This window comes from Peromyscus maniculatus, chromosome 16 (genome assembly GCF_049852395.1).
Source record: "Peromyscus maniculatus bairdii isolate BWxNUB_F1_BW_parent chromosome 16, HU_Pman_BW_mat_3.1, whole genome shotgun sequence".
Lineage (NCBI taxonomy): Eukaryota > Metazoa > Chordata > Mammalia > Rodentia > Cricetidae > Peromyscus > Peromyscus maniculatus.
The window spans coordinates 9,173,452-9,195,693 of NC_134867.1; the positions used below are offsets into that span (position 1 = coordinate 9,173,452).

At 43.6% G+C, this 22,242-nt stretch overlaps 1 protein-coding gene across 4 annotated transcripts; it reads left to right on the forward strand.

Annotated features, from left to right (window-relative positions):
* The first annotated feature begins 443 nt into the window (after positions 1-443).
* Prdm1 (PR/SET domain 1) lies at positions 444-22,221 on the forward strand. Of its 4 annotated transcripts, XM_006996700.4 has the most exons (8): positions 444-801; positions 2,242-2,320; positions 2,433-2,681; positions 9,128-9,247; positions 12,345-12,597; positions 17,331-18,424; positions 18,661-18,789; positions 19,167-22,221. In XM_006996700.4, the coding sequence occupies exons 1-8, from the start codon at positions 740-742 to the stop codon at positions 19,740-19,742; spliced, it is 2,562 nt and encodes an 853-aa protein (XP_006996762.2). In that variant the 5' UTR covers positions 444-739; the 3' UTR covers positions 19,743-22,221. The 4 variants fall into 4 exon arrangements, with proteins under 4 accessions (XP_006996762.2, XP_006996763.2, XP_076408472.1 ...); XM_006996701.4 differs by lacking the exon at positions 2,242-2,320 and having other exon boundaries at positions 446-801; XM_076552357.1 differs by lacking the exons at positions 444-801; positions 2,242-2,320 and adding an exon at positions 982-2,123.
* Positions 22,222-22,242: the final 21 nt, after the last annotated feature.

Consider the following 22,242-nt stretch of genomic DNA (forward strand, 5'->3'; position numbering starts at 1 on the left):
CTACACAGCGTCCTCGTGTTGCGTGTGATGCCGAAATACTTTTTCTCCTTCCGAGTAAGTCGGATCCTGTAACTGAGACACCAAGTTTAGGTGACTTGGGTTTTCTTCCCCGGAGTAGTCCCCCCCAGCCCGCCCCATTCTGCCGCGACAGGAAGCAGGAGATCTGGAGTCCTTAGAATACAATCGCAGAGTGAGTAAGCGCGGAGGGCTAGCGCCAGCACAGGGAATTAGGAAGATTCCCAGTCCTGGAGTACTTAGAATACAATCGCAATCGCGGCGTGAGTAAACGTGGAGGGCGAGCGCCCGCAAAGGGAAGTAAGAAGATTCCCAGTCCGTGTTGAAATTCACTTGCAAAGAGAGGAAGCTGCCGTGGCTCGCAGTCGGGGTGGGGGTGGGGGGGTGGAGGGGAGCCCTGAACCCCGCGCCGCACGGCTGGGCCGTCCAGGTGCGGCCACGCCCCCATCCCGGCGGCTGGTAGGAGTGAATCAGACCCGTCAGTGGGTAGAGAAGTCTGCGGCAGGCAGGCAGGGAGGGGGAAGAGCCGTCGCTCGCGAGCACAGACAGTGCTGCCGTGACACTCGGCCCTCCAGTGTCGCCGAGACGCAAGAGCAGCGCGCAGCACCTGTCCGCCCGGAGCTAGCCCGGCGCGCGGCCGTAGAAAAGGAGGGACCGCCGAGGTGCGCGTCAGTGCTGCTCAGCCCGGCCGGCCGGGACGCGGGAGGATGTGGACTGGGTGGACATGAGCGAGCCTTATCTCAGATGTTGGATCTTCTCTTGGAAAAACGTGTGGGTACGACCTTGGTAAGGAACTAGATTCTCTTTTTAATCTGATCGGGAAACTTTATTCTTCTCTCTCTCTTTTTTTTCTTTCTTTTTTATTTTTATTTATTTATTTATTTATTTTTAAAGAATGCAGTTGCAGTAGAAACCAACGCTTCTGCTTTAGTCCGCGGAGCACTGTCAAACATACTTTTTCCGTATGAATCATTAACCCTTTCAGTTCTAGATATAATTGTCAATTCACTGAAATTTCAGTAGTGGTTCTAGTCGGCTTCCCCGCTTCCCCACCCGCTGCCAGCAAAAGCCACTATCCCGGGTTGGCTTACGTTTTCAATTTTATTAACTTTAACATGGTTTGTTCAACATGACCTTACGTGTTGGAACTAAATGAAGAGTTTAAGTTGTAACTGGGGCAAAGACATCCAAACATCACCCTCTCACCCCCATCCCAGGAGCATGATATTTAGGGAAGATGTGGGGAAACGTGAAAAACACCTCGAGCGACTCTCTCAGTGTTTACATTTTCCTAGCGCATGTTCTTACATGGATATCCTTACTCCTAATTTTAATCTGTCGCATCTATGTGGGAATGCGTTGGAGGGGCTGTTCATCCTTTTGTTTTGTTTTGTTTTTTTCCTCTTTGGGAAGCAGTTTTTCCGAGGGAGCGCCGATTCCAGGAGGATCCCGGAGTCTTCTGTAGAACTTAGTTACAGTAAAGCTGTGCCACTTCGGTGACTTCTGGGAATTCATGCACTTTCACATTTAAATGGAAAGTGCTATTTGTGGCTGAGAGCTCCTAAAGGAATTCTCTTCAGGGAATTCTATTGAATATTTTTATGTTTTGTTTTTTATTTTTCCTATCTGGCTCGAGATGTCCTCCGATCCAAAAAGGCTGCAGGGTGTTTCCCCCTTCACCCATTTCTCTTTTCCTGTGGTCCATGGGAGCTCGGGAAGGCTGGTGCTCAGGGATGCTGGCAGGATGCACTTTCGGGCTTCCCTGCTAGAGGATGAAAGAGGCGAGCGCGCCAGAGGGAGGGTGACAACCCAGTTGTTTTGAAAGTTGTTCCGCATGGGGAGCTGGTGGGAAAGTTCAGTCTTCCCCATTTGGAAAAGGCAGGCTAGGTTCCGCTCCTGCACCACACGCGCTTTCCATTTTTAGCTTCATTCAGAGGCAGACAGCGCTCCTTCCTCTTCCTCTCCTTGTTTGTGACACTTCTCTGAGGCAGCTTTTCCACAGCGCTGAGGGTCCGGCGGCCATGACCCCAGGCGTCCCGGGACACAGGACGCAGCAGCGTCCACAACCTATTTCTGCCTTCAGAGGTAAAGCCAAGAATTGTTCAAAGGTAGCTGTTCTTTTTCTCCTGATAAATTGCCATATATATATATATATATATATATATATATATATATATATATATATATATATATATATATTTTTTTTTTTTTGTTTTGGTTTTTCAGCCAAGGGTTGCATTTTAAAATCGTGCTTCTTCAAGGCAGTCTGCTTTATACGGCTTTGGACTCTTACTCAACTGTACAAGTACTCCATCAGCTCTTAAAGTCTTCAGACTACTGTGTTAGTCATAGCCTCTCAGAGGGAGCCACAGGAACGTCGGACAATGGGGATTACAGGCCTTTCCCTTCTCTTCCAGGCTGCCCCTAAGTGTAGCTCCAGCTCCGTGAAGTTTCAAGGTTTAGCAGAGAGGACTGAGATCATGAAAATGGACATGGAGGACGCTGATATGACTCTATGGACAGAGGCTGAGTTTGAAGAGAAGTGTACCTACATAGTGAACGACCACCCCTGGGATTCCGGCGCCGACGGGGGTACTTCTCTTCAAGCAGAGGCATCCTTACCAAGGAACCTGCTTTTCAAGTATGCCACCACCAACAGCAAAGAGGTAAGCCTCTGCCTCAGTGAAGACTGACTGGCCCTTGGGCAGCTCTCCCACTATCTCTGAGAACCATGAGGATTTATACGCATTGACAAATAATTGATCACTCTAGTCACGGTTTTCATTGCTTTCTCTCCAAGCCAATTCCTATTCATTTCCTCCTACCGTCAGCTGTTCTATACTAATTAGTAAACAGTTAAATCTTTTGGCAAACTGACATGTCTTGGAAGAGCTGACTTGCAGCTCGGGTGGGCAGCACTCTGAGGCAGCTGCAGCTCTGCTCTCCACACTGGCCCTGTTGTACAAAGCTTTAAAGAAGGAGTTTTCTGGGGGGAAAAATGTTTTCTTTTGTCTCCTTTTGCTCGTGAGATGGCTTTATTCTTTTTAACGAGCCAGCTTTATTAGCTGGGTTTCTAAAATTATTCTCAAAACCTTGACATGTTTATTAACTGAAGTGATGGCATTAACCGGGAGGACGAGGGTCACGTAAAAGTGTCCTCTGTCAGGATGACTTCACTAACCACTGTTTACCTGCGGCAGCTTCTTCACCTTGGCCAGGCTGGCAGGCCCACTCCTTAGGGCTTCTGAAGTGGGTACGCTCTTTGTTGTTTCAAAGGGACAGGCAACTGAGGAGCACCTGAGTTGTGTTTACCAGTTTATATAACAATTAAAGCCGGCACGATGTGTGGCTTGGAAATGATTTGAGAGCCACCTCTTGTTCTGAGAGTCAGCTACTGCAGTTGCTGTCCTCTGATGGGCTAAGTGGCCGAGGACAGCCTCCAGCAGACTTCCCACCATCACAGCCCTCACCCACAGTGCTGTGGTTCTGGTACTTACTGTCTTGGGGAGCAGTGAAAAGGAGATCATCCTGAGTTGTAAAAATCCCAGATTTGCTCCTGGAAGTATTCATGATGGCCATGTTAAGTCACTTTCCTCCTTCAGCATGTGAAAGAATCCGGGAGTCGGGAAACACTTTGTCTCTTTCCTGTTTGTATGTCTGAGTTCAATGTTTTTGGGAAGGAGGAAGGGGGAGAGAGAGATCCAAACTTAAAGAGAGGAATTCTGCTTTGAGTTTCACTAAAGCCCCGCTCCTGTCTTTTGTTTCTGATGGGAGACTAGTGCTAGATTTTATTAAAAGCAAAATTTAAATTGTAATTTGTGTATAAATATTACAAAAAAAAGTGTAACCCCAGAGGTCAGCCTTAATTATACCTCTTCCTGAAAGCGATGTTCTCAGTAGAAAGCCTCTGAGCTGTAGCTCTTGGAGTCAATGTAGCATTTGTTTGAGGCCTGGCTGAGGCTTTAAAAGGTGTAGTGTGTTTTTTTCCACATCAAATTTGACTAAATATTTGTCCCCTCAAAAGGGTCATTCATGTCCTGCTGTCTCTGCAGCCTGTTGGGATAGAAATGAAGACCCCTACTTTGTGGGTCCTCTGCTTTTGTTAGCCTACAATGTCCTTCTCAGTTCAGCTCTTTTAAGTTTTTCAATTTTTGTCATTCTACTGGAAATCATGGCTGAGTGGAGTTATGCTATTAGATCATTTAGTTCAAGGTTCAGAGAGAGATAGTCAACTTCCCCAAAGGCTATGTAACGACAGCCAGGCTCAGACTGGGAGCAAAGTTCTCTGATTGCTCCAGGTGTTTCTAGACCATGCTACCCTGGTCCCTCTTGGTGTCACTGTGGTTTTATTTATCATCTTGACTTAGTTCAGAGCCGTCTTTTTACTAAGCCTGTTCCCTTTTTTTCTGCTGAATCCCTCCCTCTCTCTGCAAAGTAAAGCAACCAGAAAGAGACAGTACTTGTTTCCTGAAGGGGAGTCCTTCATAGCACGTAGGAAGTTGGGATTCTGTTATCCTTCTTCCCGGTATTTTACTTAAATGAAACAGTTGAATAGGGGGTAGTACCTCTTCAGTCCTCAGTCACAAAAGCAGCCAGGAAACAACTTAAATATCATCCTGTCCTAAGCTTACACCAAAATGTATGCCTGTTTCTCTCTCTCTCTCTCTCTCTCTCTCTCTCTCTCTCTCTCTCTCTCTCTCTCTCTCTCTCTTTCTCTCTCTCTCTCCCTCTGTCTCTGTCTCTGTCTCTGTCTCTGTCTCTCCCCACCCCATTTTGAACTTTGGCACAGCTCCTTAAGGGTGGTGAAAGAGAATGGCAGAATTGAGCCATTGAGAGTGTGATAGATGCAAACCAGTTCCAGGACAGAAATGTCTAGAATCGCTGAAATGTTTACATACATTATCGTTGTTTCATTGTTCAGTTAGTTCTCTGAGTCCCATGAGTCGTGGAAACAGGGAAAAGGCCTTTCTACATGTAGGTTTTATCTGACTGATTTATCTCACTCATCTTTAAATGTTTTCATTAAAATAGCAAAAGCTGTTACTTTATGTACTGTGTGCTGACATCCTGGGGAATTTTTTTTTAACAAGATCATTTTTCATTATGAATTTGTGCTATGTGTCAGCACCTTCTCACCCCCCACCCCACTCCCTTGGTTTAAAAACAAAACATACAAACTGTATTTCTGGTCTCAACATTAATTTTTAGATCTGGCTCAGAATCATTCTGCACTTTTATTGAGGCTGTTCTTACTTCCTATTTCCAGATCTAAAACTAAATACAGACATGCTATTTAAAACTTTTAGAACGTTTAACCTGGTGGGTTATTCTTTTGTGGGGAGTTTCCCCTTGGCCTCCTGAGATAATCTGTGAATATTTGACTACAGAAAAATCATTGAAGGTTTAGAAGCAGTGTCCAGGACAGATTTCTGCTGTCAGTTGAGGTGGCTTTGTCCTCAAGAGGCACTTGGCTCCTCTGAGACTCTGATCTGCAGTTGAGTGATGACAAACGTCAGGCAGAGCGTAGGGACTTGGTGTCCATTCCAATTGAGTACATTATTAAGTTGAGCCATCTGTAAAGGATCTCACCATAACATGCAATTCCACCGACAAACTCTTTTATTTTGTAGTGTATGGCAAGGCACTACCATATTTCCTTTAATATAAAGATAACGAAGTTGGAAACCTTTCAAAACACCTGTTCATTCCTTTGAACAATGGAGTGAAATACAGACTGGCATCTTGGTCTACACCCTTACAGTTAAAAATATAGGGGGAAAATTCTAATTTGATGAGGTTCAGAGAGGAGAAAGATAACAAGTAATTAAAGTACTCTTAATTTGAAGTGTGGAAGCTCAGACCACATTCAGAACTGAAGAGTCTCTTTCAAATCCCTGTGCTTTCTTGTGTGTGTATATTGCACGCTCTCTAAAGGGTGGCCTACGTTATCCTTATTATCAGACTTTCATTCCATATTCTCATTCATTCCATCCTGAACTGTTTTTAAAATAATCTTTATTTTGTAAAGTTGAAAAGAAGGCCTGGCTTTTGTCTTAAAGCTCGACAGTTTGCACTCTGCAGCCAAAGCACTGACAGAGACAGATGTGCCCAGGTGGCAGAGAGGTCAGCTCAGCACATGAAGCAAGCTGGAAGGGCTTCCGTGGGGCAGAGGAAGCATGGGCAGCCTTTGGAAGCCTCTTTCTCTTACTGATGGGTTTATAGAAAGTACAAAGCTGCCAGTCCCCAGCAGTAATTCTTTAGGACCCTGGTCAGTTCCAGTGACGTTTCCTTCCTCAGTTAGGTGAGCACATTCTTAATTAGTGTTTTTAGCACCGTGCAACTCAAAGCACAGGCCAGGTTTCTCTGTACCATTTGCTTGTTCCTAGGATAGAACACTGTAAACAATGGGTTAGGGAGGTGGGGTTGGGCTATGATACTCATCTGGGTTTTTGGGGACCAGAGACCTCTACCTTGGTTTTCTACTTTCCATTAAGAGCAACTCTGGCTCCCATCCCCGTGTTAGAATTGCAGTTTTTGTGTCTTCTTTGACTAATAAAGCAGACATGGATTTGACACAGAGGTGTTTATTGTGTATTATGATTAGTAAGCTCAACTTGGAGTGGATGCAGATGGTTTAGCTGATGTTGTTTTCTGAGATCGAATCTTGAGATGTCTGTAGTCTGAACGCAGGCCACAAGCTGGTGATCTTTCTGACTCCTGTGTACTATGATTAAGCATACACCCCCACTAGTGATAGATAGGTGACTTAGAAGCAACAGGATTCCTCTAATCTCAGAATGCTGAACTGTGTTTCTTCATCTGTCAGTGCTCATCTGTATTCCTCAGCTCTGCGTATAGTAGGAATTCTGATTATTAAGGTTCTATTTTATTCATAAAAATCATCTAATATTGAAGTTCAGTCTGGGTGTATTTCCCAGACAGACCTTGAACCTCAGCCTCCAGAGTAGTTGGGATATGAAGCCACATGGGTACTTTATTTTTTTTAAAGGCTGCTTGGTTTTTCCTTGTTCTTGTGTCTTGTCTGTCCATTTGCATGTGTGAGGTTACAGATGTTAGGTGCTTCCAATACTGATTTAAACTTCTACAGTGCTGAGTCCATACCTGTGCTTGAAAGATACTAGACAGGTTATGCCTTCCCCACATTCTTTTGTTGTAGGAACAAGATTCTAATTAACTTCCTTTTGGCCACAGGAAAATGTATTTTCTTAGGGTAAGATTGATAGGTGAAAACCAAGAGGCCATTCTGTAGAAAGAAGAGTAGCAATTTGGAAGGGAAACTGTGACCTCAATGTAATGCTCCTTGTTGGTAAGCAAGCTCTGACTCTGAAGACACTGTCTGCAGGAGGCTATAATTTAAAGCAAAGTTGATGAACCAGTCTAGTGCCTTTCTTAAAATTACTGCTTTAAAGTGGATATGTTGAAATTATCAGCTGCTAATTATTGGCTCACTGACAAATGGCATTATTTGTTTTTCCTGTTTGGCATTTTAATATTATGGAATAAGCATTCAAATGTAAATGCCTAATAACGTGTGTATTATAGAAGACAATTCCATGAGTTTTACAAAGTAGGTTCAATAATTTGTCCTAAACGAGCCCGTGACCAGGGAAGGCTAGCCAGGCTTTCTGGGTATATTTTTATCTCCAGAGCCTCTGCTCTGAGATGCTCCTGTCTCCCCAAAGCTGGGCTGTAACCGACAGAAGCAGTGATGAAGCTTTCTTGGAAGCATAGACAGATGTAATGAGGGCAGAGAGCATGAACATCTGCCTTTTTCAGACCTTTGCCACAAATTCATATAGGACCAAAAATAACACCTTTAACTCACTGACTTTGTTTCGAGTTGCATTGAGTAGAGCAAATTTTCTCCTCCTCCACCCCTTTCCTGTCTTAAGAATACACCGTTAACTATATATTGAATATTAAATTGTTTAAGAATAAAGGGCATTTGATGATTTAAAAAAAAACTAACACGAGAAAGAGTGGCCTGTGCAAGCTATGCAAGTTTGCTTATTTCATATTAGACAGAGGTTACAGTTTTGATGGATTGAATGAGGTTACCAATGTGTATTATAACCAAAGTCCTGGATTCCACTGCAAGCAGTCTGAACAGTCATTAATTCACTTACCTGCACCTGCCATTTTAGGTATATAATTATACAAGAGCCACCAAGAAAAATAAAAGTAGAAATTAATATTATGTTTTACACTGCCCTTGGTCACTTCAGGAAGACATTCCTTACTGTTTTGAACCAGAACAAATATTAAAATGAGAAAGCAAATCTCTACTGTGAAAGGTGAACTCTGAGTAGTTCTCAGAGTTCGTTTGAATTGCTTCCTGGTTTGTGTCTGATTTTTTTAGTACCCTAAAAAGAAAGTTATGATCAAGGAAGAACCGCCATAGTTACCATGTCTCTTTAGTAAACCCCACAAAGTCGTGATGCACCAGGGCTTCAGTCTGAAAAGGTCATTTCCTCAGATCTTAGAAGCCACATCTTTTAGAACCCACAGTCTCCTCATTACACATTCCATTTCAAAGAGGGACTTCTGACCACCATTGAGTAGATGTTAGAGAAGAACAAAGTTACTTGAAAGATCTTTCTTCTAGTAAAGAACCCTTACAAGCTATGAGGGAAAGACGAGGGGGGAGGAAAAACCTCATCTGGAATGAAAAAAAAAAAAAACTTAATGTGTTTGGTTTCTGGTTCCTTCGGCCTCTGTGGAACAACTAAAGAGCATTATTTTGGTTTCTGAGGTTAAAACTCTTTTATTCCCCTCAAGCACACTATGTTTATGGTTTGAGGGAGAAGGAGGGAGCTAGGAAATGAAGGGTCGAATCTGGACGTCTCCCTACGCCGCTCATTCTCTTAGAACAGAATGCTGATCTCCTGGTGTTCTAGCATGAAAAACAATAAAGTCAAGACCAGAAAACGGTCCCCTGAACTATCTCAGTGCCAGGCGGCCTCCGTAATGAAGCTTACTGTTACCATCATCATTGATGTCTTGATAGGTTATTAATGGACAATTCGATTCACTAAAGTAACAAGATTGACATCTTGAAGTCTGTGTAATGAGTTCATGTTTTACTCTGTAGGTCATTGGCGTGGTGAGTAAGGAGTACATACCACAGGGAACGAGGTTTGGACCCCTGATAGGTGAAATCTATACCAATGACACGGTTCCCAAGAACGCCAACAGGAAATATTTTTGGCGGGTAAGTAACATTTTTAAGACTTTTCAATATTTGGGGTAGAGGGAGCTTAAGGAACAGGGCCACTTCCTTTTCAGCCTGTGATGGGAAACAATGCCAAGGAAGCATTGGAATTCCAAGTAAGTTCGATAAAACTGGTTAAACGTTCTGGAAACACTGCTGTAGGTGGTGAGATAGGGACTCCATGTGAATCTTGATTTCTGCAACTCACTGCATCCAGCTTTGTGATGAAAGGAAACAGTTTGCTGCTTGCTTCAAGGGCAGGTTCATTTGCATTCCCTTCGAGGAAGTAGTAATGAGTCACCAAGCCTTCGATTTCACCCTCTCTTGATTTCTTGCTGAGTTCACTTCAGTTGAATGGAAGAGTTATCATAAATGAATTATCTTGAAGAGAAATGTCACTAAAAAAGGATAGGTAAAAGGTGGGTTAGTGGGGCAGAGGATGACCACAGAAGTCATTTTATTTAAATCTCTCAGCACTGTAAAACACTTGACAGCACCCTAAGTTGCTAAGCATAAGGAAAATCCGGACATGCATGTGACATGAGAGACTTGGCAAGTACAGCTATTTCAAAGGTCTGACTGATGCAGTCTCTTGGGATGTCAGGGTTTGCAAGGACTCTGGGGTGACCTAAGAGAAGGGATTCATGGGTAAAATCTAAATTGGGAGTGGATAAAGGAAAAGTCAGCCTCCCTTTCCCCAAGATGTCTCCAGCGTGCTCAGGTTACAAATGAAGAACTATTTATATAAATTTAGTGGGCACTTTTCCTCATACAGACATTAAGTACACATCACCTGAAGATATGGTAATAACCAAGACTGGATCATGTGTAACCTGGCTGATATTTTTGCATAAGTAATTTATCAAGACTTTGGTTAGGAAATTACTTGTGAAGTTATTCCTGAGAGATTCCTCTACATCTAGGACATTTTATTTCCAGACACTTACTTGCTAACTTCGACAACTGTAGTTGTGGATTTGTTAAGAATCATTTGTTCTCAATTTTTTGCTTATTTAATAATTATTTACTGTTAAAATATATTACTATATGACTGACAATGTGAAAATAAGAGTGCATTTTTACCTTTATTGCCATTCTCAGATGGGAGCCATAGATTAATCTTGGCCTCAAATGGTCTGAACTAAGACAATCTGACATGTTCATTAATACATTGTCATTTTGAAAATAGTCAAGAAACACCTAAGAATCTCCCATTCCTATCCCAGTCCTGTTTCATTAAAAGATTTACAAAATAATAATAATAATTAATAATAATGAACAGAAAGGCTTTCCTTTCACATGCAACAAAGACTGTAGGGAAGAAAACTTCTCCCATGTTGGAAAAGCCTGATTTGTAAGGCAGGAATATGAACATCTGTTGTGAGGAATGAAAGGGTTTCATGCAAATTACAGTCAAAGAGATGCTCAAGTTGAGAAACCAGTGACATTTCTTGTAACTGTACTATGAGTCAGCACGTGTTTAATCTTCTTGATAATAGATGGAAAGGCAGGCATCCGTGTGCGTTTTACAAATGCATGGTTTTATTTTCTTGGGGTGTGTGTGTGACTTCATGGCATCCACGGGTCTGTTTTTAAATGAGGATACAGTAAGTTGTAGTCGTGGAAAGCCGGCTGGGATCAACACATCTGCAACAGTTTCCGCCCCAGTGCAAGAGCGCTGGAACCCCATGTTCCTGGAAGTTTGCGCGTCAGAGTAAACAAACTTGAAAACCCCTCTTGATAGCTGAATTCACCCAGTCTTGTTACATTTTCTCTTAACAAGACACACCGCGGAAGCTCTCACAGGCTGCTTTGATGAAGCCACATACATCCCCCTCACAATTCACAGGAAGTCACTCTTAAAAGAAACTGATTCTGCTCTTTGCTGCCTGTATTAAAGGGACAGAGTTCCTTTTTATTTCTGATAACGCTGGAGAGAAATACAGAAACGCTCACACAGCCAGTGTGTGACTAAGAATAAAGCAATAGCCTTCTGCCCGATAGAGCTCTCTGGGGTGAGCAAGCACAGCACCTCTTGGAGACTCGATTTGCAGATGACCAGGTATTGACTGTCCTTTGTGTAAAGAAAGCTCTGGGGTCTGAAGGAAGGTGGTGCCTCTTCAAGATAAGGAGTGAGTTTATTACCCCTTGGTTTCAGTAAGAGTGTTTTTTTTTTTTTCTCTCCCTGTTCTTAACTATGCCTTTTTACTTAGCCAGAGGTAGCGTTGCTAGAGGACAAACTCTGTTCATTACAGGAACCATATATTTTTCTTCCTCTTCTTTTTCAAAAATCCCCAAAGCGTGATTCTGTGTGTGCTGTTGCAGCCATCCTCACAGACACCGGGGAATGTCTACTCCTTTGGCATGAGAGAGAGGCACAAGGCTGCACACGTTTTACCAAGAGGAAAAGTGACTTCTCGGTAGACTGCCAAACTGGCCTCTGTGCCAGTGGCTCGCTTTGTTATGGCAGGTGAAGTTCACCTTTGCCCCACCCAGTGTTTCCACAAAAAGGCAGGGTTCCAAGTATTCATCTGAACAAGTGTTACTGTGGGACTCAGGGTTGGGGGTGGAGGATGTTTGCAGAGTCTGAGCCCCGGGCGGAGGTGTAGGAAACACACGTACAGAGGCCATAGAAAAAAGCTGAGACTCAGTTTGACGCAGTCCTCAGCTTGCTGCTCTGCCCAGTGACTCAAAGCACTAAAAGTCAGCATAGTTGGAAGTGTGCTGAGCAGTCGCTGCTCGCTGTTCGCTACTGTAGCCAGAGTTCCCGGGGGCAGTTTCATCCGCTCCAGGCTGCTCTTTAGATGAGGTTTTGTGTTTTATTCCTTTCCTATCCGCCCCACCACCACACACATGAAAAGACCATACAATTGAAATGGAAAAGGTAACTGAGAAAATGTACCTTACCTCATTTCTGGTGATTCAAGATGATTCCCACCCGACCAGAGATCCGACTCTTTCTCTAACTAGGCAGTGAGGGCTGGAATCCCACCTGCTGCCTTGCTTGCCTGTGTTTATTCTGAGAGATTTGGGGAAGCTTTCCCTGGCTTTGGGCTAGCTGCTTTTCAACACTGCATCTTTCCTCTCTTTTGGACAGATCTATTCCAGAGAGGAATTCCACCACTTCATCGATGGCTTTAATGAGGAGAAAAGTAACTGGATGCGCTACGTGAATCCAGCTCACTCTGCCCGGGAGCAAAACCTGGCTGCCTGTCAGAACGGGATGAACATCTACTTCTACACCATTAAACCCATCCCTGCCAACCAGGAACTTCTTGTGTGGTATTGTCGGGACTTTGCAGAGCGCCTTCACTATCCTTATCCTGGAGAGCTCACAGTGATGAATCTCAGTAAGTGGATTACAGAACAAAAAATAAATAAAAAATGCCAGTCATGTCAGTTCTGCCCCTATGAGCTAATAACATGTTGTTTAATTATAGGGCTTCATCACCTGTTGGACTAAGTAGGTGGCTTTAGCTAAGACTAGGAAGAGGAAAACATTTTTAATATCCCTATTCCTTATTATGAAACTTATTCATCAAATAATTATTATATGTGATATATATATATATATATATATATATATATATATATATATATATATATATATAATGATCTACTCTGAATGTTGATTTCAGTAAGTTACAGGAAGAAATACATTTCCAATTCTAATTGATGCAAAGGGGGCGATTGGAGGCATAATGCAGACTGGTATGGACATGTTGAGCATGCCGGCTGCAGTCCCTTATTGCCGTAATGTGTCAGGGCTTAGTGTGTTCATTGAAATCTTGGAAAGACACCTGTGGATAAAGCCATGAGCTAATGTGGAAGGCTGTTTCTAGAAAACCTGTCATAATTGTTCAAGTAGTCTAAGTGAATAACCCTAAAAGATTTCATATCTTAGCTTCCTTCCTTATGGTAAAGTGAATTAATCTCATCTTTTAATCAGTCTTACGGTAACCACCTATCGCTTTATCTTGACAAATTCTTGGTTCCTTAGGTTTACAAGCTTTTACTTTTTTTTTTTTTTTAAGTTTGGCTAAAATTGCTGTCATGACCTCTACAAAGCATTCCTCTAGTTCAGTCATTCTCAAGTAGCTTTAAGAAGAATTTAAGAATAAAAAATTCTAACTTCTATTATAACTCTGGTTATATGTTCTGGGTTATAGCACTTTTTAAATGACCACCTTTTGATTAAAATGAAATGTTGAAGGTTTAAAAGTTTTGGTTTTGTTTGTTTGGGGGGTTTTGTTTTGGATTTAATTTTTGGTTTTCTGAGACAGAATTTCTTTGTGTAACTCTGGCTGTTCTAGAACTAACTGTGTAGACCAGGCTGGCTTCAAACTCAGAGATCTGCCTGCCTCTGCCTCCCAAGTGCTGAGATTAAAGGCAGGCACCACCACCTCCCAGCAAAAGTTTTCATTTTGATACTATCTCAACCTTGAGGAAACGTTTCCAGAAAACTACAGAGAATTCCAATGTGTTGTTTACCAAGTTTTTACTATGCTGTCTCCTTTGCTTTCCCTGGAGACTAAATATAGTCCACATTTTACCATTGAGACATTGGGAATAAATATTAATTTTAGTAGTTTAACTTTAAGACCAATGACTTAATGCTAGCATACTCCGTCTAGCTGTCCATGTTTGTTCTACAATGTTCAGGCTGTCAGGAATTTTCAGTTTTCTGAAAAATCACAGCTTCAGCAGCTTTCCTGTAGGATCACATTATAGGTTCTGTGCCCAGGGCCGTTAACACAGCATAGTGTGCCCTTGAGCTGAACATGGTAGGTACCATCCATTCTAGCCAAAGGGAGTGGTCCCTCTCCTCCTATGTTTGAATTTTGTTTTTTATTACTGTTGTTTTGTTTTTGTTTTGACAGGGCCTCATTCAGCTTAGGCTCACTTAAACTTGATAGGCAGCCAAGGATGCCCTTCAACTTCTGACCTCACCCACATACCTGAAACACAAGGGTTACAAGCATGTGCCCACCATGGCTGGCTCAAGCATTGATTTTGTGTGTGTGTGTGTGTGTGTGTGTGTGTGTGTGTGTGTGTGTGTGTGTGTGTGTGTTCAGAGGTAATTGTGATGTATACTGTGAAATGACACACCCTTTGTCTGATATTCCTGCTAAAGGAAGAGTTAACAATGCAGTCGCACTACAAGGCTCCTGCCACTGATTGTGAAACCTGTTGGCTCAGGTGTGGCAACTGATGATTGAGACAGTGATCAGGAAAATTTCCACCATTTCATCAGGCAGGCCTAATAGGTAGAGTGTGTGTCCACGATGAGTTGTTCTGGATTTCCATGCTTAAAGCGTAATGGAGGTCTGTCCAGAACGTCCCTAGGGACTGACATGCGGAGAAAGACTAGGGATGGGATGAAGGAGGCTAGGCGGCCAGAAATCATAAACTGGTAAGAAAGGAAAGGGAGGGAAGAGGTAAAGAGGACTATTCAATTTAGCTCCTAACCCTCCCAATCTTTTTGGTAACTTTTTTCTATCTATCTAACTAACCCATCTAGAAATCAGTTGACCAAATTATAGACTTCTGAATGTTAACCTGCTTTCTCGGTTTCAGTTGAAAACAGACTTTGTTTTGCCTACTGCAGAACTTCTAGGTTCTTTCTTGGCGTCTTGGGGGTGCTTATTATAGATCGAAAATGTGAGTCGGCATAATTAAGCCATTCAGAACCTCAGAGGCAGCTCACTCTTGAAATGACTCTGTCCGCCTACAGCCATTTGAGATTTAAGAACAAAAACAGATCTTGATTTTCTTTTTCATGTTAACTCAAGCTGCTAAGTGGGAGAGTTAGAAATGATACCAGCTCCTCTGATTACTCAGCTGCTGAAGGATGAGTTTTTAAAAATGTACCTTCATACACAGTCTATAATTTCCAGCTGTAAAGTATTTTAGAAACACTGACATTTTGCTGCAGATATTCCTTCCGAGTAAGCTGTCGGCCTGTTTTTCTGAAGACAGAGACACCAAACACGATGCTATGTGTGTTGCAGAGAAAATGAAGTTTTGACTTCTTTGTTGGCTGAACCATTCGCTTCAGATCAGTTCAGTAACTGAAGTGCTTAGCAAGAACACATGATTAAACACAGGCACTGGGAGAGAGGCTAATTCCTTATACTTTGAGCTTTCATTTGTTACATTTCCACTTGTGGAGCTACTACAAAAACATTATGAGGCTTTGATGTGAGTGATTTGCCACATAAAAATGGCACAGAGTTGGGTGTGGTGGCCCACACCTTTAATCCCAGCAGTTGAGAGGCAGAAGCAGGTGGATCTCTTGAGTTCTTGGCCAATCTGGTCTACAGAGCAAGTTCCAGACCAACTAAGGCTGTATAGTAAGACCCATTCCCCCAAAAAGGGCAGAGTTAGGAGGGTTATGTACACAGAGCCTCCTTTTCTTTTCTTTTGTTTTCTTTTCTTTTCTTATTTCTTTTCTTTTCTTTTCTTTTGACCTGAGGATGCTTCCAAATCATTACCTTTTTTTTTTTTAACCTCCAGTAAATCCCTTCCTGTGACTGTGGGATGCCTTGCCTATCAGCTTTCCAGCTTCCTTGTCTCTCTTCCTTTACCAGTTTAGCTTTAAAAAACAAAAGTGACAATTTGAACTTCCTGCCTGCTGGGCCTCAGCGAAAGACTGATATTGGCCTGATAAGGGGATATTTATTTTGGTTTAGAGGCTTGAGAAATTGCTCTCCCTCAGAAAGCTTTCTGTCACTGACCCCCCCCCCCCCCCCCCCCCCCGCCCCCGAGTGTCTTCCCTGATAGTGGTGTCCACTGTGTTTATTCTGGGGCTCTGGCTGCCCAGGGGTAACTGATAACAGCCCGCAGGAGATAACAGCCTCTAAAGGGCTTTCCAACTGGAATTGAATCCCTCCAGCCTGTCAGCCTGGAGAATGGATTTGAAAGGTTTAGTTCTGGGCTTCCAAAGTGTTCATCTTCAGACCTATCAGGTAGCAAGCTTGGAGTTCCTTCTCAGTTAAGCCCAACAGGGCTGTTTTATATGAGTACAAAGGATACTTTTTTTTACAGTGTCTTAAACATCATCCAGAACCTGCTACATCTTCAATAGCAGAGAATTACAAGAATGTTGCTCTGCACCCATGTGCCCCCTCCTCATTGCTCTCGGCTTACTCCTGGGTAGGAGCCAGAGCTCAACCTGAGCATCCTATGTGTTGTCTTTGGCCAGGGAAGTTGAGCTGAGGCTCTTCCTGCAGGTTTCATCTTCCCTGGGTAATAGGGCCAGAGGGCCGTAGTCTAGGAAGGTCCTCATTGTTACCAGGGAATATATGCTGTCTCTAGGAGTAAATGTTTTCCTCTTGGCTGCCTCTGTTTTCTTTGGTGCTGTAAGTAATTGAACTGGCTTGGGAAGTACCTGTTGTGGTTTGGCAGAGGTGGGCTGTCACACCTCGCAATTCCAGGACACATCCCAGATGGTAGCTTAGTTAGACTAGAACCACGGTGAAATTCTGTACTGTCCAACAACGGCCATACAGGGTAGCATCCGTGTCCTTAATCTATTTGGCACAGGCAGTTTGAACAGGGCCTTATGGGATTCCTATTTAAATAATCAAGCTGAAAATTGATGACTGTTCATTACTTAAAACTAGTTTTAATCTTCCATCTAAGTTTGCAGAGTGTGCCGATTTCCTTTAGGTAAACTGCAAACATCAGAATGACTTATTAACCCGTGACAACCCCCCCACCCCTGTATTTTTCCACCCCGTCTTAGTGAGCGCTCTACCGTTCCGGTTTGAACAGCACTTTTCGGTCCTAGTTTGCACTAATGGAAACGAGCTCATCCGAATGGTGCTGGGCCCGTGTGGAGGCTGCCAGTGGTCCCGTTTTCGTTGTTGATGTTGTTCCCACTTTTTCCCCCTCGGAGGAAGTGGGGCAGTGCTTCTGTGTGGGTGGCCCAGAGCCCTCTGGAGTGAGAGGCGGTAGGGGCCAGGTGTCTAGCCTCTGTACTGCCAGCTGCTGCTCAGGGTTTCTCAAGAAGAGAGGATGCTTTCTGATTTCACTTCGGCTCTCCACAGTCTGAGTAACTGCCCTTTCTTCTTCATTTTAGCGCAAACGGAAAGCAACCCAAAGCAATACAGTAGTGGGAAAAATGAACTGTACCCAAAGAATGTTCCCAAGAGAGAGTACAGCGTGAAAGAAATCCTAAAACTGGACTCCAATCCCTCCAAAAGGAAGGACTTCTACCGTTCCGACATTTCACCCCTCACTTCAGAAAAGGACATGGACGGCTTTAGGAAAAATGGGAGCCCAGACATGCCCTTCTACCCCCGGGTTGTTTACCCCATCCGGGCACCTCTGCCAGAAGACTATTTGAAAGCGTCCCTGGCCTATGGGATAGAGAGACCCACTTACATTACTCACAGCCCCCTTCCGTCTTCCACAACTCCAAGCCCCCCGGCAAGCAGTAGCCCTGAGCAGAGCCTCAAGAGCTCCAGCCCCCACAGCAGCCCGGGGAACACCGTGTCACCCCTGGCGCCAGGCCCCCCAGAACCCCGGGACTCCTACCCCTACTTGAATGTCTCCTATGGCTCCGAGGGCCTGGGCTCCTACCCTGGCTACGCACCTGCCCCCCACCTCCCACCGGCTTTCATTCCCTCTTACAACGCTCACTACCCCAAGTTCCTATTGCCACCCTATGGTCTAAGTTCCAACGGCTTGAGCACCATGAGCAACATCAATGGCATCAACAACTTCAGCCTCTTCCCCAGGTTGTATCCTGTCTACAGTAACCTCCTTGGTGGGGGCAACCTGCCTCACCCCATGCTCAATCCAGCTTCTCTACCGAGTTCCCTGCCCTCAGATGGAGCCCGGAGGTTGCTTCCACCGGAGCACCCCATCCCAGCGCCCCACAGTGCCTTTTCCCTTACCGGGGCTGCCGCCAGCATGAAGGACGAGAGTAGCCCCCCCAGCGGGTCTCCAACGGCGGGAACCGCAGCCACATCGGAACACGTGGTACAACCCAAAGCTACCTCAGCAGTGATGGCAGCCCCCAGCACTGACGGAGCCATGAATCTCATAAAAAACAAAAGAAACATGACTGGTTACAAGACTCTTCCCTACCCGCTGAAGAAACAGAACGGCAAGATCAAGTATGAGTGTAATGTCTGTGCCAAGACATTTGGTCAGCTCTCCAACTTGAAGGTAGGCCTCCAGACATCTGCCAGGCTGAGTGAGGGCTGCTAATTGCACTTGAGCCATAGGAGACCCAGCTTGGGCCTGGGCTCTGTGGGTGCTGCCTGCTGAATAATGAAAATGTGGGGTTTATCTTGATGCCTTTCTTAAGCTCCTTGCATGGCACACACTTGGCTCTTTGAGCAGAAGCTTAAGTGGTAGGCCTCATCTCAACTCTAGAGCTAACCCCTGTGGCTTCTTCCCAGGTCCACTTGAGAGTGCACAGTGGAGAACGGCCTTTCAAATGCCAGACCTGCAACAAGGGTTTTACTCAGCTCGCCCACCTGCAGAAACACTACCTGGTACACACAGGAGAAAAGCCACATGAATGCCAGGTGGGCAGTGTTTTCTGGGTAGAACTTCTGTGAAAAATATCGGTAGCGTTGCCTTCCGGTGTTGTTTAGCCAACACCAGATGCCTGCCTTGCCACAAGCTGTTGACGCTGTGATGCTCCTGGAGGCTCTGGCTACTCGCAGGCTCCAGTGATGGGCGGATAACGCAGCTAGCAAGCAGTGGGTGGAGAAATGGCCACAGATAAACAGTGCCTTCCCCTTATTGCTTGCCACACTTCGAGTGCCCTTAAGAGGCTTCTGGTCTCCCAAGGTAGCTGGGTATTGACCTGTTGTCTTGCCCCTCCCATTGGCAATGTTTATTTAATCTTACGATTTTTCCCTCTATCCTTTCTCTGTATTCTTTCATCTCCGGGCTTTAGGTCTGCCACAAGCGATTCAGCAGCACAAGCAATCTCAAGACCCACCTTCGACTGCACTCTGGAGAAAAACCTTACCAGTGTAAGGTGTGCCCCGCCAAGTTTACTCAGTTCGTGCACCTGAAGCTGCACAAGCGACTACATACCCGGGAGCGGCCCCACAAGTGTGCCCAGTGCCACAAGAGCTACATCCATCTCTGCAGCCTCAAGGTCCACCTGAAGGGCAACTGTCCTGTGGCCCCAGCTGCCGGGCTGCCTCTGGAGGATCTGACCCGAATCAATGAAGAAATCGAAAAGTTTGACATTAGCGACAACGCTGACCGTCTTGAGGACATGGAGGAAAACATTGATGTTACCTCTATGGTGGAGAAGGAGATTCTCTCTGTGGTCAGAAAAGAGAAAGAAGAAACTGGCCTGAAAGTGTCTTTGCAAAGAAACATGGGGAACGGACTTCTCTCCTCAGGATGCAGCCTCTATGAGTCATCAGACCTGTCTCTCATGAAGTTGCCTCACAGCAACCCACTACCTCTGGTACCTGTAAAGGTCAAACAAGAAACAGTTGAACCAATGGATCCTTAAGATTTTCAGAAAACAAGTGTTTTGTTTTGCTTTGCTTCTTAGGTTATGACTTGGTGAGTCAGGGTGCCTGTATCGAATTGCTTATAAACAATTCCAGATCTGCAAAACTCCTGGCAGCAAGTGGTTCCCCAAACCTCTCTGGAATTAAAGAAGGACTCCAAAGTAACCAAAATCTCAGGGCATAAATGAGGCAAAGACTCACTCTATATACATATATACATATTATATATATATATATATACACTTATTTACAGCCATGTCTATATATTTGAACCTGTGTATTTTGAATATTTGTGTGGATATGTTTGCATAGCCTTCCTATTACTAAAACTATTACCTAGCCATAATTATTTTTTCAATGATAATAGTTCATAATTTATTATACAGTTTATCTTTCAAAAAGCAATAATTAAAAAGTTTACAATGACTGGAAAGATTCTTTGTAATTTAAATATAAATGTGTTATTGTCTTTGTGGCCACTCTTTGTAGATAATTTCTGCACATCTGTTGAGATCCCTGAGACTTAGTAAACAGCTGTGTGATTTCAGTCAACCTTTCTCTATAATAATGCTTTAAAATGAGGTTTTGATGTTGCCAAAGTCATATGGTTGGCGTATTAACTCAGAGGATAGTATCATTTGAACAACATTGTATAAGTTGGGGGTATGTGTGCAGAATTACTTAGCAATAATTTGAGGGGAAGGAATCAGAAAAGGAATATTTTATGTTTCTAATGATAGTTTATTTTTCCCCTCCTAGCCACAATTTTACCAAAATGGTGACAGGCTTTGCCAGTCTGTCCCTCCAAAAACATAGGGACATCTCCAATGTCATAGGACCATTCTGAGTGGCCATATGACTTTGGCATCCTAGTGTGTTATCTGAAAATGTGAAGAAGATAAAATGCCATATTCAAACCACCGAGAATCTGTCTTTTAGCACAGATGATTGTGTGTGTGTGTGAGGGTTAGGGGCTTGAGTCTGGGTGTCATTTTGTTGTTGACGTGTTTTTGTTTTTTAGTGTCAAATTTGCACAAAGGTGGTGCCCTACCAAGAAGGATTTGATGTAGATAGGCTTGGGCCACATTTAAAATACAAACAAAAAACTAACAGAAAACTAAACAAAACAAATCAAAGAAACGGGTATGCCTGTCATCTTAGGTTAAGCGGGTGATGAACATTCCTATCCCCAACACATCAATTGTAATTTCTGTAAAACCTAGCTTTTCTCAGTGTTTCTGTTTTGCATTTTATAATTTAATTGAAGATGAAAGGGCATTGCAAAGTTGTTCAACAACAATTACCTCATTGAGTGTATCCAGTAGGAGCACAGGAAGTGATGTCTTATCTCATGACTTGCTGCTCAGCTGAGCACGTGCGCTCCAGAATGGTAGGCTGGGTGGCTCTGTCTTGTATTCGTCTAAGCCCAAAGGTTACCTGTTGGTGTTCAAGGTGTAGCAAAGAATGATGTATATTTATGAGTCTATTTATACCACTATACCATGTGTATATATAATATATTTATAACCACTTAAATTGTGAGCCAAGCCATGTAAAAGAACCTACTTTTCCTAAGGAGCAAAAAGAACCTTTTTCTGAAGTTTTGCTTGAAACTCCATGACCTCACGATCACACTGGTGTTTGTGCACCACTTTGCCTATGACCAGAGACCATAGCACCTCGGTGCTGAGGTAAGGTAGTTGCCATGTAGCAACTAGGGAGGAATAGAAATGTCATTTTGCTTTCTAACATCATCTGTTCTATTAGATTGTTCTGCTCCATTTGTGTCAGTTGGGTCACAGAAATAAAAGTCATTTCATCTCCACTATACTCTTCTTCATCCCCCTCCTTTGGAACCCTGACACCTCCTCACTCTTCAGTGTGATACTAAGTTTAGCGTTTTGTATATATCTATCAACTTACAAAGAGAAAAACTTCAGCTCATCCAGGGAAGCCCCAGAGCCTTACTTATCTGCTGCTGTGAACAGCAAGATGGGCTTCTCTTCACCTACAAGGATCAGCACCAGAGATTCCACACATGCTAGAGAAGCAAGCTATCACTGAGCTGCAGCCCGACTCGAGACTGACATTTCTGGATGCATCTGTGTTTGAGGAAAATGGTCCTTAGGTGTAGGTAAACCAAAGCATGACGTGACATTGACACCAAATCCGATTTCTTTCTAGTGAACTCCCATTGGTTTCCTCCTGCGTTTTTCTGTCTTGGGAGGAGTTTTACCAGTGCTAATTGCTTTTCTTGCCATCTGTCTTCCTCCTAGGCCTCTTACATGTGAGTGTTGAGCCCACAATGAACAGTGGTTTTATTTTTTTTTCCCCCTCAGAGTTAAAACTGACCAAAGTTATTGGCTTTTTACTTTGCTAGAACAACAAACTATCTTATGTTTACGTACTGGTTTACATTGTTATTTATGTGCAAATTGTTAAAATGTAAATTAAATATAAATGTTCATGCTTTATCAATGCTTGTCTAGTGTCTTGAAT

What these genes read in the sequence shown, in the direction of transcription:
- Prdm1 (XM_006996700.4), top strand. Translation starts at nt 740, where the DNA reads ATGAGCGAGCCTTATCTCAGATGTTGGATCTTCTCTTGGAAAAACGTG. An exon ending in GCTCACAGTGATGAATCTCA is followed by an intron (nt 12,598 to 17,330) that starts GTAAGTGGATTA and finishes TCTTCATTTTAG; the next exon opens with CGCAAACGGAAAGCAACCCA. An exon ending in AAAAGCCACATGAATGCCAG is followed by an intron (nt 18,790 to 19,166) that starts GTGGGCAGTGTT and finishes TCCGGGCTTTAG; the next exon opens with GTCTGCCACAAGCGATTCAG.